The sequence below is a fragment of the Lynx rufus genome, unplaced genomic scaffold (assembly GCF_022079265.1).
Source record: "Lynx rufus isolate CCGP_SWC_20201006 ecotype Redwood Valley unplaced genomic scaffold, mLynRuf1.p SCAF_13, whole genome shotgun sequence".
NCBI lineage: Eukaryota > Metazoa > Chordata > Mammalia > Carnivora > Felidae > Lynx > Lynx rufus.
Genome location: NW_025814827.1, coordinates 55,667,705 through 55,684,571, shown reverse-complemented (window position 1 = coordinate 55,684,571; position 16,867 = coordinate 55,667,705). Strand labels below are relative to the sequence as shown.

General features: G+C 36.5%; 1 protein-coding gene across 2 annotated transcripts in view; it reads left to right on the top strand.

Annotated features, from left to right (window-relative positions):
- Positions 1-16,867, top strand: part of SNX6 (sorting nexin 6) — a 59,769-nt gene that overhangs the window by 4,962 nt on the left and 37,940 nt on the right. The window contains exons 1-5 of one of the 2 annotated variants that reach the window (XM_047075591.1): positions 10,344-10,549; positions 10,884-10,988; positions 11,858-11,968; positions 14,542-14,663; positions 16,648-16,771. In XM_047075591.1, the coding sequence (XP_046931547.1) occupies positions 10,547-10,549; positions 10,884-10,988; positions 11,858-11,968; positions 14,542-14,663; positions 16,648-16,771 (465 nt within the window). In that variant the 5' untranslated portion in view covers positions 10,344-10,546. Of the gene's footprint in view, positions 1-10,343; positions 10,550-10,883; positions 10,989-11,857; positions 11,969-14,541; positions 14,664-16,647; positions 16,772-16,867 lie in introns of those variants that run through there. The other variant, XM_047075590.1, reaches the window with a different exon arrangement.

Below are 16,867 nucleotides of genomic sequence, written 5' to 3'. Positions count from 1 at the left end.
GACCGCGAGATGGTGACCTGGCTGAAGTCGGACGCTTAACCGACTGCGCCACCCAGGCGCCCCTAAAGTCAGTATTTTAAAATACATTTTTAGGGGTGCATAGGTTGCTCAGTCAGTTAAGTGTCCAACTCTTGATTTCAGCTTGGGTCATGATCTCACGGTTCGTGGGTTCAAGCCCTGCTATTGGGCTCTGTGCAGAAAATGCAGAGCCTGCTTGGGATTCTTTCTCCCACTCTCTCTTCCCCTTCCCCACTCATGTGCTCACTCTCTCTCTCTTTCAAAATAAGTAAACTTAAGAAAAATACGTAATAAAACACATTTTTAAGCAGCCTTAAATTTTCATGGTGATATTTGGAACAGAAGAGAATCTTACAGCCTTAAGAAAATACTGTTTTATGAGTAACTTAAAAAGCAGGCTTTAAAAAATACACAGTATTGAAAAATACTGGCCATCCTGTAGCCATACCTCTACATAATAGGCTATTTTTTCCCCAAAATGAAAGACAGTAACATATTATTTAGTAAACAAATGAGCCCTTTGAACTGGACACATTTTGCTCTGATGTGCTTGTGCTTGTTAAATAAGAGCAGTGGGTGCCAGTGTGATGGCATAATTCTTAGCATTTGATTTTAGTTCTAAATAAAATGTTTATTGTTTTCAGCATTACTCCAGGTGGAGTAACTACAGCTCTCCTAGACTCCTAGTCTTATTCCTCCCCCTCTATTCCTTATCTTCGTTAATGTTATCATTTTCCATCGTGCAGGCAAGGAACCTGAATCATCCTTCATTTCCATATTAGTATAATCACTGAGGCCAGTTAATTTCATCTCAAAAATATTGTTTATCCCATCTTTCATTTGTATGGCCCCTCTTAATGTCCTTGCTGTTTCTTGCCTGGATTGTAGCAATTCCTGTCATTGGTCTGTGTCTCTTGTCTGTCTGCCTTCCAATCCAGCCTTGTTAGGTATTTAAAGTTACCTAACTAAAATGACTAAATCATATAATGCCACTAGTTAAAAGTACTTACTTGGACCCAGTTCTTTTGCAGTAAGGTTCAAACTCCTTACACAAGCATTAAACACCATTCATGACACTTTTAGTCTGGCTTATTTCTCAGTATGTCCTTCCCACACATACACACTCTAGACATACTCTAATCCATTTGTCATTGCCCAGGCACCTCTGCACTTTAATGTCTGCTTTACGCATGCTTTTTAATGTTGTAGAGTGGCTTTTTTTTTCTTCACATTTTTTTTTCCACTTGAAATTTGACTTGTTTTTGAAGACTTGGCCAGATGTTTGCATTTTCTTTTGTACCTACATAACAGTTTGAATACATTCCACATTTATTGATAGTTGTTTTAGATAAAAATGTGACATCGATTTTTTGGGCAGAGGATAAGAAGATGAATGTTGGCAGAAGAAAAAGAAAGTTCCCGCCCTAAGACCATCACACTGTAGTGACAGACTTATGATAAAGTGCCATGGGAGTACAAAGGAGAGAGTGTTTACCTTTGAGAGAAGGGGAAGTAGTGAGGACATAATGATAGCTGCATGCCAATGTAGCATTTACTCTGTGCCGGCTACTTTCCATATATTAACTCAATTCTCAAACCCCTGTTAAGTAGTTGCTACTCTTCTTTGGAAAGGAGAACTGAAGTTCAGAGACATTAAATAGCTTGTCCAAGGTTTTAACAGAGCTGGATTCAGACTCAGCCAGTCAAGCTGCAGGTCTGGCACTCTTAGCCACTATGCTATTACCTAAATGAACTAAGCCTTAAATGTTGAGCAGGAATTTTGTAGGCTCTCAGGAAGAGGAATGCTTGCCAGCAGACTGAATAGCATGAGTAAATAATTTGGTTCTACCTGGAGTACTTGTTCTTACAGGAAGCAGGGGCAGATATGGGACAAGGGCAGATATGTACAGATTAAGTGTAAGGTGCATAATAATTAAAATTCCAGTCAGTGTGAAGTCCTGAGGGATTTTAAGCTAGGAAAGGCCTATGCCTAGATGAAAATAGCATTGTAGATAACTGATGTGGAGGGTGGATTGATCCTTCCTTTCATAAAGCAGAGAAATCAGTTAACAGGCCGTTGCAACAGTCCAGATGAAAAATGATGAAGGTGTAACTAAGGCAGTGAAAGAGGGGATGAAGGAAGGGACATAGCAAAGAGATGTTTAGGAGATAGATTTAACAGGGCATAGTGACTGAATAAGTACATGGGCTGGGCAAAGGAAAAAAAGAAAATGAGGAATGCAGGAGAGAGAAACAGAAGGTTAGATAATATGTTTGGTTTCGTATATGTTGGATTTGAAGTGCCTATAAGGCATTTAATCCCTTTCCTGCCAAACTAGAATGTAAGATCTGTAAGGATGAGGATTGTGTCTTCACTGCTCTATCCCTAGCACCTAGGACAGTGGTTTGTACATTGAAGTCATTTATTTGTTAATAAGTGAATACCTCCAGGTGGGTATGTCTAGTTGGTAGGGTGAAAGTATAATTGGGAACTTAGAATAAGAGGTCTGAGTTGATGATACAAATTTAGGAGTTATAGTCAAGGACGACTGAGATTGCCCAGCTAGATAGCACTGTAGAAACCAACATTTAAGGGATTATAGAGAAGAAATGAATCAATTGACAGGGCTGAGAGAGGTAGGAAGAGTATGAGAGAAGTCCCCAGAAGGTGAGAGAGTTTAAAGGAAGTGGACAGAATGATCACCAAGGCAAAATACTCCAGAGAAGTCAAGAACACTAAAAAGTATTGGATTTGGAAATTAGGTACTCAGTGTGTGAAGGGTTTGTGGGACCGAGGCTAACTTGACTAGAAGAGCAGTATATGAACAGGTTGTGGAGCAGACAGGATGATTAAATGCTCAGGTGGGCAGACAATTCTGCCCTCCACAGGATACCACTTATGAGAAAGTGGAGAAGATGATGAGGCTAGAAGAGTTTATTGATGGGTCTAAGGAAAAAACAGCTGCTAGTGTTTATTTCTTTGGGATGTGGGAAACAAAGTCACTTGTTGAGAGTGGGCGTGGAAATATAGATGGTTGAGGTAGTAAAAGTTTGGTGTAGTTGCTGAAAGGAATCAGAAGGGGAGCTGAACAGATCTTTCCAGGAGTGTTGAGTGGTTTTAAGAGCCTAATGCAATTTGAAGACCATTAATTTGTATTAGACCAGTTGTGACTTCTCTAGCCACACTCAGCAGCTCAGAAAGCAAAGATGATTGTTGAATTGATCCTGAGTGTGGGAATTTGCAAGCCAAGTATGGCAGAAAGAGCAATGAGAATTGTTAGGACCAATAAGAAAAGTATTGGAGTGATACACCATGCAGTGGGGTGGAAGAGGAGGGAAGCAGAGAGAGGGGTAACAGGCTGGAGATACATGGAAAGGTCACGGGACAGGAGGTATTGATAAGGTTAAATTGTACACATAGTAAAAACTGGTAAGGAAAAGAGAATAGGAAACACTTAATTTTTGTGTTTTATTACATAAAGTTGATTTGTGTTCCTCACTACAGATTTCTTTAAGGCAAGGCTTTTTGTTCACCTTATATATTCCATAATACCTAGGACTGTTGTTTGAATATACTTTTAAGTTCGTTAAAAAGTTTATTAAATAAATGTGTATTAGTATATTGTGTAAAGAGTAAAGTGTTGTATTTGTACACTTGTACATTTGTATTAACTTTGACTTAGAGGGAATGCAGAGGTGAACACCAGTAGTACTTCCCTCCCTAGTAATACCCTAGTTATATTTTATTGTGTCTGATATGGTATGTGAGAGGAAGTCTGCTTACAAATGCCAGCTGTAACTTTATCTAGCCACATACAGCAAGCAGTTCAAAGTGTAAACGCAGAGAGTTGATGGTTGAATTGATACTAATTATGGGAATTTGCAAACCAGGTATAGTATATGACAGAAAATCTGGCTGCAAATGCCAGTTTCCAGAAAATGTATATATAATCAAGCATTGATTTGACTGCTCAGTATAAGATGTACAGTAATAATAAAAATTATGTATTAACAGGACTTCCAAAATCATATTTGTGCTAGGAGTTAAATAAATTTAAAATTTGGCCTGAATTCGTGAGCCTAATGAAATTTACTTCTGTCTGTCTCAGGGGTTTTCTGTTGATTATACTCTTAATTACAGTTTCTTAGCCCAGTTATGGTTACCACCTTTCTTTCTACTCTTCTCTACATTCAATAAATATTTATTGAGGTCCACCACTGGGCATATAGCAATGAACAAAATAAAAATCTGTGTCCTTACAGAGCTGACATTATAGTTATGGAGGACTGTTAAAAAAATAAAATATAGTAGATGGTAAACAAGTACTAGGAAAAAAATGAGGTGTGGGGTGCATGAGTAGCTCAGTCAGGTAAGCATCAAACTCTGGATTTTGGCTCAGGTCATGATCTCAAGGTGTTGTGGGATTGAGCCCTGAGTCAGGCTCTGCACTGACAGCACCTAGCCTGCTTGGGATTCTCTCTCTCCCTCTTCTCCTTTCCCCTGCTTGTGCACATGCTCGCTCTCTCTCTCTCTCAAAATAAATAAATATTGGGGTGCCTGGGTGGCTCATTCGATTAAGTATCTGACTTCAGCTCAGGCCATGATCTTGAGGTTTGTGAGTTCGAGCCTCATGTCGTGCTCTCTGCTGGCTTTCTGCTGGCTCTCCACTGTCAGTACAGAGCCTACTTCAGATCCTCTGTCTCCCTCTCTCTCTCTGTCCCTCCCCTGCTCTCTCTCAAATAAATAAACAATAAGTTAAATAAACAAATATTTTTAAAGGGGGGATAGGGATTTGTTTGGGGGTGGAGGGGAGTTGAGTTGTAGTCTTAGGGTTGCCAGGAAAGGCTTTCTTGAAAAGGTGACATTTTGGTAAATAACTTGAAGGAAATGAAGGAGTGAGCCTGCAGATAGATATCTGGGGGCAGAATGTTCCAGGTAGAGGGATCAGTGAATGCAGTGACTCCTGAGGTGGCAGCATGCTTCTGTATTTAAGGGGCAACAAAGAGGCCATATGGCAGGGCTGCAGTCAGCCAGAGGAATAATAGATTAGCCTGAGAGATGATGTCCGATGCAGACTTTGTAGGGCCTGGTGGACTTTGGCTTTTCTTCAAGTAGGGACCCCTAGGTTTTGAGCTGAGGAATGATTTTTAGTTTAATAGGATTATAAGGGATAGATTAAAGATGGAAAAGGACAGAAGCAAGACACCATTTGGGAGGCTATACAGTAGTCAGTTATTTTCCTTTTCTTCCTTCCTCCATCCATCCATCTCTATACATTTGCTTTTCTGGCAAAAGATGAACAACTAATTTTTTAGAAATGTTCTAAAGTAGATACTTTATAGTAAATGAGTCAGTATAGTAAACTAGTAGTGAATGTTTTCTTTACTAAAAATTACATGTGGAAAATTAATCAGCAATAGGACAGTGTCTTCCAAATTATCTTTTTAATGGTACTGTATTTATGTTGCTTAATCCATTTGCTCTGTCTTGTCTTTTTCTTGACCATGACACTAATGTTTAACCTAGCCAGTCTTTGACAAAAGACTGCAACGTTTGTCAGCCCAGATGAGGATGAAACTGGTGAATGTAGTCTAATGAGAATTTCTTCACTTACCTGACTAATTTCAAAAAGTTAATTAAATGTTGATGAATCATAAGTTGTTTGCTTTCACTCTTTCCCTTAATAAAAACTAACATTAACTTTTCTCTAAAAAAAGAATACATGCCTGAAAAATCTTGTGTATATTTTATGAAATTAATATTAAATTTACAATAAAAATATATCAAATCTAAGGCACAATTGACTGGAAGGTATACTTTATATGCTACTAAGAAAGAAAAAAGATTGCCAATTAAACTGGAATTTGTCATCAGGTATAAGGCATTCCTATTTCAGATGTTAAAATGTGCAAAGTATGCATCTAGAATTGATGAAATAATAGCAGATTAGCTTTCATTGGAAATTTTGTATTTGTGTAGGGGATGATTTCATTTATTGGCTGGCTTTTCCATTACACATCTTAGTTATTAGAAACAGGGCTTAAAACAAAACAAAACAAAACACCCTGATGTGTGTGAAGCAAATCTATTGTCAAACAAAATATTCCTTTTTGTTTCCTTTTCTCTGTAAGCTCGGAAATGGAAAAAAAAATTGAGATGTGAAACTGATATTTTGAACCTATTATGAAATATAAATTAAAGGAGTCACAATCTCAGCATCAGCAGTTTGCTGTAACCCTATTTATGTGTGATTCATGCGCTTTTCCTGAGATCAGTTCTAGAACATACTTGCTAAAAGAATGAAAAAGACAAATGATAGATTGGATTAATAGCTGTAAGACCATATGTGAAGGGCTACAAGCTTTCATAAGGCATACAAAAGAATTTATAGAAGAGTTAGAAAAAAAAGTAGAAACGTAAAAATAATGGGAATTTCTGGGGATGATTGTGGTCATGATTACAGGCGTGTAACCTGTGTATTTGTCAAGACTCTTCAAATTACATACTTAAAACCTGTGTTTCGTTGTATGTAAGGTATACCTGAAAAGAGAGAATCCAAGAACAAAAACAGTAAATACATAACATAAGAATATTTGTTATCAAAAAAAGTTACAATTTAAAAAAGCCAAGCGTTGTGCTATCAGAAAAAAGGAGGCAAGTATATTTGATATACAGAGATAAGGAAATGGAAGAAAGAAATAATTGGGAATAACTTTGAATTGGAAGAATAAATAACAGCTATTCAGATGTAGAAATCCTGAAAATTGATAATACAACAGTTAAAATCTGAAAATTAAAATGTACATACAGATATAACACCTGGGAACAATGTTTTATATAATCATTAAAAACAAAATATTAGCAGTTGAGTTGAAGTTTTCAAAGATTGTAAAGGCAAAGACAACCCTGTAAGTCTAGGCTAGGGTTTCCAAACACAGTTTTTAAGGCTTTTCCTTGATGATTGTTTTGATAAACCTGTGATCAGGCCTGGGGTTCTGTATTTTTAACAAGTACCCAGGTTGATGCCTATCAGTTGTATTTGGGAAATGCTTGACAAGGCAGAGAAAACATAAGAAAAGCCAAGATTATTATTCCAAAAATCGTAATGATAAATTTATTAATTTCCTGTGGCTGCTCTAACAAATTACTACAAATCTGATCACTGAATACAGCAGAAATGTATTCTCTTCACAGTTCGGTAGGCCGGAAGTCCGAAAACAGGATCACTGAACTGAAATCAAGGTGTCAGCAGGGCCATGCTCCCTGGGATTCTAGGGAAGAATTTGTTGCTTGTCCCTTCTGGTTTCTGGTGGCTGCCAGCAAACCTTAGCTTGTGGCTGGATCACTCTAATCTCTGCATCCATAGTCCTGTTGCCCTCCCCTTTGTCTGTGTCTAATCTCTTTGCACCTCTTATAAGGATATCTGTAACTGCATTTAAGGCCCATTTGGGAAATCCAGGATAATCTCCCCATCTCAAGATCCTTAATTTAATCACACCTGCAGAGCCTTTTTTTTTTTTTTTTTGACCATATAAGGTAATGTCCACAGGTTCCAGATATTTGGATGTGCATGTTTTGGGGGGAGCCATTATTCACTCTACCACAATAAGCATCTTAAAAGTATCCTGATTGTGAGTAAAGAGAAAAAAGGAAACACTTTTTTTTTCCTTTTAATGTTTGTTTATTTATTTGTTTGTTTATTTGAGAGAGAAACCCCAAGCAGGCTCCACACTGTCAGCCCAGAGCCAAATGTGGGGCTCAATACCACTCAATAAACCATGAAATCATGACTTGAGCTGAAATCAAGAGTCAGATGCTTAACTGACTAAGCCACCCAGGTGCCCCTCAAGGCAACTCTTAATTTCATTTCTTTTATCAGACAATGGGTTACATATAGCATTGAGTACAATAACAAATTTTTAAATAATTTATGTAAGTTTATAGTATAAACTTTAAAAAAGATGATTACTGATGAAATTTAACTTAATATAAACTTAAGTTACCTATAAAGTTTTTACTAAAGGCCATCAGAGATAGTACTACATAATTTAAGTGGTTTTTTTTTTAAGTTTATTTATTTATTTTGAGAGAGAGAGGATCTCAAGCAGGTTCTGAGCTTTCAGCACAATCTCCCAAACCATGAGATCATGACCTGAGCTGAAATCAAGAGTAGGGCACTTAACCAACAGAGCCATTCAGGCACCCCAGTACCATGTAATTTATTTTTTTCTTAAAAATGTTTTTGATGTTTATTTTTGAAAGAGCACGAGCAGGGGAGGGGCAGAGTGAGAGAGAGACAGAGAGAGAGAGAATCCAAAGCAGGTTCAACATGGGGTTTGAACTCATGAACCACGAGATCATGACCTAAACTAAAGTTGGACGCTCAACCGACTGAGTCACCAAGGCACCCCTGTAATGGTCTTTATCTTTTAAAAACAGGTCTACTCAATCTAGAACCAATAGTACAGAAGTGAAATGTTACTTTGTTCATTACTAATGGAAGTTAAACAACTATTTAATGAAAAAATTCCTAAAATTAATATTTTAATAGATCATGGGATTTCCATTTTAAGGGGGCTCCCCACCATTTGTAAAAGTAATGTATGCATATTGTGGACAATTGGGACAATGAAGGAATACATAAAGAAAATCCACTGATGGTCACATTTTGTTATATTTCCTATAAGCCTTTTATGTATGCATTTTTTTTAAGTTTATTTATTTTGAGAGAGAAAGAGAAAAATGCGAGCGAGGGAGGGGCAGAGAGAGAGGGACAGAAAGAATCCCAAGCAGGCTCCATGCTGTCAGCATAGAGCCCGATGCAGGGCTCGATCTCACAAACCGTGAAACCATGACCTGAGCTGAAATCAAGAGTCGGACACCGACTGAGCTACCTAGGTGCCCCTGCACTTTTAAATATATGACTGAGGTCATAAACAATTCTGTTTCCAGCATTTTTTTCCTTTTACATTGTAATTAAAATTTGAAATGCTGATGATTAGGTGAGATTCCCAAAGTAAGACCTGGGTTTTACAATTGGAGTATTTGAAGCAGGCTGGGTAGTTAATTAGACTTTAAATATTTCATATCTTTGCAGCTGGCTAAGACTTTATTTTCATCTTTTAGTGTGTTTGATTTTTTTTATAGGTTTCCAAATTAGTCAAACATTTTAGAATGCATATTTGTTTAAAGGGGAAGAATATAGATGAAATTTAAGAATTATAAATATGGTAAGAATTAGAGGGGTGCCTGGCTGGCTCAGTCAGAGCATGTGACTCTTGATCTTGGGATTGTGAGTTGGAGCCCCACGTTGGTGATAGAGTTTACTTTAAAGAAAAAAGGTGGGGGGTGGTGCCTGGATGGCTCAGTTGGTTAAGATTTTAGTTCAGGTCATGATCTCACAGTTCATGAGTTTGAGCCACGTGTCAGGCTCCTCCCCCGCTCAAGTGTACACGAGGTCTCTCTCTCAAAATAAATAAACTTAAAAAAAAGAATTATAGAGAAGTCTTCTCATAGACAAGTAAATGGAAGCACTACATAGAGAACATATTCAATCATTTAAATATATTAAAGCTTGTAGAGTAAAATGTGAGCTTTAATTCCTACACAGGAGGTAGTTATTGAGTATTATGTTGCCATTTTTAGCACTATAAATATGTTATATGTAGTATATTTAATAGTTTCATTGTAAATTCCTGAACTAAAATAAGCAGTAGAGTTAAAATTATTAGCCTTTTCATTATTTTTCCTGTTCTAAAAGGTAGATACTTTCCTTAATTTTAGGATACTTGAATGTTAATGAACCATCTTCTTGGAAAATAGTTTATTTTATGTATTTATTTCTTTCAAACAAAAGGTCCTGCATATTTATTACTGAATCATCTTACTGGTGCAGAAGCATAGTAACAGAGAAGAATCATTTTTCTAGTAAAACATGTTTATTGTTGAGGTGGTAGTGATGTTTACAGAGTGATAGAATACAAGTATGTAACCTTCATGCAGCATAAATATATATGCCATCTCATGTGCTATCCATTCTAGACCAGCTTGGTTCTTCTCCAGTGCCTCCTCTTGGAGTTGTACCTGATTTTATTACCAGTTTTCATCCGAATTCACTGGGGAATGGGATGATTCTGCTTTTGTTTCTTGGCCACGTTTTTTTTGTTTGTTTGTTTTAATCTTTATTTATTTTTGAGAGAAAGAGAGACAGAATGTGAATGGGGGAGGGGCAGAGAGAGAGGGAGACAACAGAATCCGAAGCAGGCTCCAGGCTCCAAGCTGTCAGCACAGAACCCGACGTGGGGCTCGAACTCACGAAACGTGAAATCATGACCTGAGACGAAGTCAGACACTTAACCAACTGAGCCACCCAGGCGCCCCTGTTTCTTGGCCACATTTTAAGCGTGATTCTGCAAGTCTTGTGAGAAGACCCAAATCAGAGTATATTAATGTGCAGAGATGGGATTCAAACCCAGGTCATCCAAGCTCCTAGGCTAGGGTACCTTCCAGACTTCCCTGCTGCTACCCATGGTAAGAAGCAGTTAACTTCACACACCACAATGGCAGAGAAGAGGAGAGAGAAAAAATAGTTTACTTTTTGAGTGAAATTATAATGAATAATGGTTATCCCATTGACTCATACAAAGCGTAGTTGAATACTATAGAATGAAAAATTAAGATAATAACATACCCAAATAACCTGCCCTTCAAAATATGTATGTAGTTCTAATGAACTTGAGTACTTTTTTAGATTTAAGATTATTTTGTTTTGTTTTGTTTTGTTTTTGCATTGTGTTAATGTCTGAGAAAAGAATGAGATTATAAATGCCCATAGGATTTTTATTAAGGTGTTATCTTTTTCTAGCTTAAAGCAATAAATGTAGATCTTCAAAGTGATGCTGCTCTGCAAGTGGACATTTCCGATGCTCTGAGTGAGAGAGATAAAGTAAAATTCACTGTTCACACAAAGGTAAATGTGATTTTGTACTTGTACTATTTTAGCTATTTATTGTGCGGATGTTATATATGTGATAATATATTGACTGGAACTTTGGTTTTGAACATAATTAGAAGTAAACTATATTTTAGTTTATAAGCTACTGCTTTTATTGTAACAGTTTTAAGGAAATGTACTTGTTAAATTTTTTTTTAATTTTTTAAGTTTATTTATTTATTTAGAGAGTATCCGTGAGGGAGGGAGGGAGGGGCAGAGAAAGAGGGAGAGAGAGAGAATCCCAAGCAGGCTTCCGGCACGCAGGGCTCCATCTCACAAATTGTGAGATCATGACCTGAGCCAAAGTCAAGAGTTAGACCCTTAACCAACTGAGCCATCCAGGTGCCCCAGGGAAATGTACTTTTTTAAAAAAATGCACTTTTTAAAGACTAACATTTACGAATTACTCACAAAACCTAGGTGTAATGCAGATTTAATTTTCTCTAGACTTCTATTAATATCTTTCATCATTCTTGTTTTCAATTTTGTTTTGTTCTTTCAGTTAATTAAATTACTGTCTTACAAATTATTTTCTTCTTGGATTTCAGTTTTTAGGCATATTTTCAGACTGTAGATCTATTTTTCTTTGAATAGTTGAGTTTGATATATATTAGTAAGACAACTTTTAAATGGTGGTAGCAGTATAGTATAATAAGTCTGTCAAATTATTTTCTTAAACATCTCAGGATAATTTTGTCTGATGTCTCCGAGTTTTCATAATAGAGTTTAAAAGTGCTGATAATCTTTCGCATGAGACTAATTTACAAAAATAAGATAAAAAATATTTACTAAAAGCCTTTTAGTGCAATTTTGATTTTTATTCAAGAGAATCTCTGTCTTTGCAGAGTTCGTTGCCAAATTTTAAACAAAATGAGTTTTCTGTTGTTCGACAACATGAGGAATTTATCTGGCTTCATGATTCCTTTGTTGAAAATGAAGACTATGCAGGTTATATTGTGAGTATTGGGGTTCCATTTTAATCCCATTTTCTAGGAGCTTTTTAGGTACTTTATTATGTGTTAAATTTTTAGTGAACTGGTGTAATTTTTTTTAAATTGCCAATTAGAAAACACAATGTACGATCACCTTTTATCCTAAATTGCCTAGTTTGAAAGTGTGGAGATATGGCTATGTTATGCTCCTTCATTTAAATTTAAATTCTTATTGTTTACTGGAAGTGAAATGGGTTTTTCCTAGGGATTAATTAAGGGGATGTTACAAACCATACTGGTTTTGAACACTTAGGTAGACAAATACTTAGAGTTGGAGGTACCTTAAGAAGTCATCTAATCTAAGTATGTACCAGATGTTGTGCCTTAGCCATTGTCCACACTCAGATTCCTGAAATTTAGTTTCATTTGATATCCTTGAAATTATCCTGACTTGATTCTTTCTCCATCCTTGTGGCTACTCCTTCTCAGTCATTTGCTTTTTCTTTGTGTAACTCAAAATTTGGTTGACCACTGGCCGTACATTTTTTTCTTTTCTTCTTTAAAAAAAATTACCAGTTTATATAAAGGATACAACCAGACAGCCCAAAGGAAGAGATGCATAGGACAAGGTACAGGGATCGGGGTTGGGGCATAACTTTCATGCCCTCTCCAGGTATACCACCTTCCACCTCCATAACATGTCAGTGTGTTCACCAAACTGGAAACTCCTTCTTCTCTTCCCATCTTATTTCCACCTTTTCTTCCTCATCTTGTCTAATGGCATTTTCTTACTACAATTTCCTTCTATAGACTAAACACTCCTCAAAGATCAAGACCATCTTTGCTTGTTTTTTTTAAGATTTTTTTTATTATTACACTATATGTTAACTAACTTGGATGTAAATCTTAAAAAATAATAAAGATAAGTAAAAAAATACTTAATCACATATAAAAAAAGTTTTGTTGTTTTTTTTTTTTTTCAAATTATTTTAGCTAGCAGGAACAGGGAAGAGGGGCAGAGAGAGAGAGAGAATCTTAAGCAGAGTCTATGCTCAGCACAGAGCCTGACACAGCGCTTGACCCCATCACACTGAGATCATGACCTGAGCCAAAATCAAGAGCCAGATGCTCAACTAATTCAGCCACCCAGGACCCAGGCACCCTAAGGTAGATAGATAGATAGATAGATAGATAGATAGATAGATAGATAGATAATTAACTACTTATTTTGGAGAGAATGCAGGTGGGGGAGGAGCAGGGAGAAGGGGACAGAGGATCTGAAGGGAGCTCTGTGCTGACAGGCTGACAGCAGCAAGTCCGACGTGGGGCTCAAACTCACGAACCTTGAGATCATGACCTGAGCCAAAGTCGGATGCTCAACCGACTGAGCCACCCAGGTGCCCCTATTTATTTATTTTTAGTGTTTATTTATTTTGAGAGAGAGAACATACATATGAGAAAGGGAGGGGCAGAGAGAGAGGTAGAGAGAATCTTAAGCTGGCTCCATGCTCAGGAGCCCAGCGAGGGGCTCAGTCTCACAGCTGCAAGATCACAATCTGAGCCAATATCAAGAGTCAGACGTTTGACTGAGCCACCCAGGCCCCTGCTCCAAGATTTTATTTTTAAGTGATCTCTACACCCAGCATGGGGCTTGAACTCACAACCCTAAGATTAGGAGTCACATACTCTACCAACTGTGTCAGCCAGGCACCCAAGACCATGTCTTGTTTATCTTTATATGCACATTGTTCAGTATCATGCCTGGTGCATAGTAGATGTGAATATGTGCTTAGCTGTACTTGATGCTTCTTTCCCTATTGCTTTCCTCAAGCATAACTCTTTTCTTGTATTCATTCTTTAACTTTTCCTCTACTTATCTTTTCTTCTTGCTTTCTTTGCTTCCCATCATTTTCCCTTAACAATTCTTATTTGTAAGCCCTTCCTTTTAAGGTAAACTTTTTTCTTCTATCCTTCCCTTGAAAGATATGTCTCTTCTAGATACTATATTTTTACTTAAGATAAGTATCTACTCACCCCCTTACTGTGAGTGAATGGAATGAGGTTAGTCATTAATCTCTGTTTTGTTGTCTTGGTTTTAAGTCCGTGCTCTATGCTTCTGGTGCACTCCTCCAGTTAAGGAACCCTTTTTAACATCCCTTGCTGGATTGTACTGTTGGCATCCATGAATTTAAGAAACATAGAATAGCATAAAGCTACTATGAATTCATTAATTTAAAAATATATGTTTGTATTTGATCAAACTATTTACATACTTCTGAAAATTGGTATGCATATTAATTTAGTGTATAGTCAGAGCTTAATGTGTTTATACATTTGAAGACTCTAGGTTGCCACATAAGAATCTGCAGATTAAAGTTTGGGAACTACTGTTCTAATACGAGAAAATAGTGCTCTGCCATATTTCTTCCTTGTGCAAAGGACCTAATCAAATTTTCTAACCTGAATTGAGATATTCCTGGTGCCATGTTCATTCAAGATGTCTTTAGCTCTCCCAGACACAGTCTTTTATGGTAGCAGTAGTACAGTTGCTGTGAAAACTAAAAGTCTTTAAAATTAGTGATTTGGTTTTCTTACAGATCCCACCAGCACCACCAAGACCTGACTTCGATGCTTCAAGGGAAAAACTACAGAAGCTTGGAGAAGGAGAAGGTTCCATGACAAAGGAAGAATTCACAAAGATGAAACAGGAACTGGAAGCGTATGTGATTTTTGTTGTTGGTTTTGTTAATTGTGCTTATTTTAATGCCTTTTTTCTGTGCTCTCTGATATCCCATCCTTTTAATCATTTCACCACAGTGACCCTTTCTGAAAGATGCAGGTTTAAGCCAAACAACCAGTTTTAATGATCATGATCAGAGCCTACAGGAAAATTATAGAATAATTGCCTACATTGTAAAATTCTTTAAATTAATGTTTTAAATAGACTCTGAAAATTGAAAATGGGGGGTCCAAAACTTTATTTAAAAATAGTAGAAAGGGAAATAGGACTTTTTGAAGCAGAATATAAGTTGTTTTGGTTTTTATCTACAAGGCCTTAGTCATTGCCAACCTGGTTTTCTTTTTTCGATGTGTGCATACTACCCAAACTTCTGTTTTCTGTTTCTCATAGAAATATGCACCGAGCAACTCTGCACATACTCTGTTTTCTTTTTTAAAAAGTGTGTGTGTGTGTGTGTGTGTGTGTGTACGCATGTGTGTGCACGAGTGCACCTGTCTAAATGGCTGTGTCTGTGTTTAATTTTTGCCCTCTTTCTTTCTGCCTATGGCTTCTGGCTAAGGGGAAAAGAGGAGCAAAGTAAAAGGAGAATAGTTTTAAAATGTTTTTCATTAAATGATTATTAGTTTCACATATACTAGAAATGCATTAAATCTGTGAAAAAACTGGAGATAACTTCTGTTTTGCGTTTAGCATATTTGCTGAAAATGCAGAATCTTTCCCTTCTTATTAGACATTTGAAGTAATTTTAGATTTACAGGATATTGTTTTCTGTATTTTGAGAGCAGTACAAGTAAACACTTTCCCTTGTATCATCATCACCTCCATCACTCTTTTTCTGATCATTTCTCCTCTTCATTCATTTCCTTTTCTCCTCTTCCACTTAGTTTCAGTTTTTAAGCATATATGCACCTGGCTACTAGACTCCTCTTCAGAATGCTAAACTCGTTTGACAAGATAAATTAGCAAAGTAGATCTTTTTTGTCAAAGTGTAAGGTGACATATTTTAAGATTTTTGTCCATGCTGGGTGCAAGCAATAGTCTGAGAGACAGAGATACATACTTTTATAGTTATAAGACTGAAAACTGGAAATTAGCAGAGCACATTAATATTAAAGAATCTGTGGTTTTCCAGTGGCCCTGATCATGATTCTTTTGTGGTCTGGTTAGGGGTTGGATAACAGAGAACCTTGGGTTTATTCTACTGCTACCTCCATCCTCTGCATCCTTCTTTTTTGTCTTCACTGAATGACTACCCTCACAGAGATCAAACTTCTCCCAACATTGGTCCTGCTGGTTTGCTGGTATGTAAAATTTATCCTCCTTGCACGTAGTTGAAGCAAGAATATTGGGCCTTTTCCTTGAGTGTTTCTTTTTTCAAACTGACATATATTACTATATGATCACTGTGATTCACTGATGAAATTAAAATATTTTAAACATAATTTTCCAATGTAATGACAAAAATTAGTCTCTCTGTGGTGTGCTTTTTTTCTTGTGTGTTTGGGTCATTAGATGAAAATAATTATTAATGTTGAAAATATGCTTACTGAGGTTTGAGTTTAGATTTTTTTTTTTTGTACACAGGTATTTAAAAGCAGTTAATTATCGAGAAATTGATCCATAAAGATTGTATCAAATAATTTGTAGTGTACTTTCTCGGGAGCTGAAAACAAACACCCCTATAGTTATCTTTAACATCAACTTGCATAGGAAGAAAAGTTCATAAAACTTAAAAATATTAACATTTAAATATAATAAATACTATTAACTAGCATGAAGTCTTTTCAGAGCTGGATTTTATACATTTTATTAACAGTTCAACTAAAACCTTTGTTTACATGGATTATATATTTGTATCTTTAATTTTGCATTTAGAATAATTTGGAGTATTTGTTGAAAACTGTTACGGACTATTTTCTAGTTGATGCAGTGTTTTACCTTTAATTATGTGTATTGTTTCTAGTGAATATTTGGCAATATTCAAGAAGACTGTTGCAATGCATGAAGTGTTCCTATGTCGTGTGGCAGCACATCCTATTTTGAGAAAAGACTTAAATTTCCATGTCTTCTTGGAATATAATCAAGATGTGAGTATTTATTAAAGCAGTAATCAAGGTTTGTTTTTAGAGTCACTGTAAAAGGCAGGGAATAGTTAGAAAAAACCCTTTTTTTTGTAGTGTTCT